Source organism: Nanorana parkeri, unplaced genomic scaffold (assembly GCF_000935625.1).
Source record: "Nanorana parkeri isolate BGI_ZX_2015 unplaced genomic scaffold, ASM93562v1 scaffold3021, whole genome shotgun sequence".
Classification (NCBI taxonomy): domain Eukaryota; kingdom Metazoa; phylum Chordata; class Amphibia; order Anura; family Dicroglossidae; genus Nanorana; species Nanorana parkeri.
In genome coordinates, this window is record NW_017309289.1 from 1 (window position 1) to 1,067 (window position 1,067).

Genomic DNA, 1,067 nt, shown 5'->3' on the forward strand with positions numbered 1-1,067 from the left:
CATCAGTCACTGCACAGAGGAGCTTACACTCTAATGTCCCCCTTGCCTGTAGGGTGAATCTCCAGGCTCCGGATGACCGGTGACATCGGTGCGGCACATTGTCTCGGTGTTCGGTACGTTGTGCCGGTTTCCGGTGTGACGCTTTGCTCAGTTTGCTCTCTGATTTGTTTCAGGCTCCAACACCTGGCTGGTTCCGGAGACGCGCGGCGCCATCGTCCAGGGAGGTTACGGCCACACCAGCGTCTACGACCCGATAACGAAGTCTGCGTATGTGCACGGAGGGTACAAGGCCCTGCCGGGGAACAAGTACGGCCTGGTGGATGACTTGTACCGGTACGAGGTGAACGCCCGGACATGGTGAGTGCTGCCGGAATGTCATGCCGGGGACGGGGACCGGGAATAACATTATCGTTTCTCAGGTGGAATTTCCTGTTTTTATTGTAAAATTTATATCAAGATGAAATATTTTTGGGATGGAGCGGGAAAGGATTAGACCTCCTGTCAGGTCCTTACTGCTCCTCGGGACTCCAGTAGGGAGATTTCCCCTCACTTCCTGTCCTGCTGACAACACAACAAACCACAACAGATTTTCAGCAATGTATCTTTATTTCTTTTGTTACATTCTCGGGAACGGCCATTGTTAGACGGTCAATGTAGGAAGACGTCATGATAATAATGTTGCAGCTTAATAATTTGAAGCTGTTGTCACCTTGTGACCCATAATGGCAATGTGAAGCATTTCCTCAGTCTCCCCTCCCCCAGTGATCAGTCTGCTGCAGGCAGGAGGAAGCATTCCCTCAGTCTCCCCTCCCCCAGTGACCAGACTGCTCAGTCTCCCCTCCCCCAGTGATCAGTCTGCTGCAGGCAGGAGGAAGCATTTCCTCAGTCTCCCCTCCACCATTGATCAGTCTGCTGCAGGCCGGAGGAAGCATTTCCTCAGTCTCCCCTCCCCCAGTGATCAGTCTGCTGCAGGCAGGAGGAATCTTTTCCTCAGTCTCCCCTCCCCCAGTGATCAGTCTGCAGGCAGGAGGAAGCATTTCCTCAGTCTCCCCTCCCCCAGTGATCAG

The 1,067-nt window shown here is 53.4% G+C and overlaps 1 protein-coding gene across 1 annotated transcript in view; it reads left to right on the forward strand.

The window, feature by feature from the left end:
• Positions 1 to 173: 173 nt before the first annotated feature.
• The window catches only part of LOC108802671 (attractin-like protein 1), a gene marked incomplete at its 5' end in the record, with an annotated part of 65,984 nt that continues 65,090 nt past the window's right edge, over positions 174 to 1,067 (forward strand). The window contains one exon of the mRNA XM_018574527.1: positions 174 to 357. Coding sequence (XP_018430029.1) covers positions 174 to 357 — 184 coding nt within the window. The remainder of the gene's footprint in view (positions 358 to 1,067) is intronic.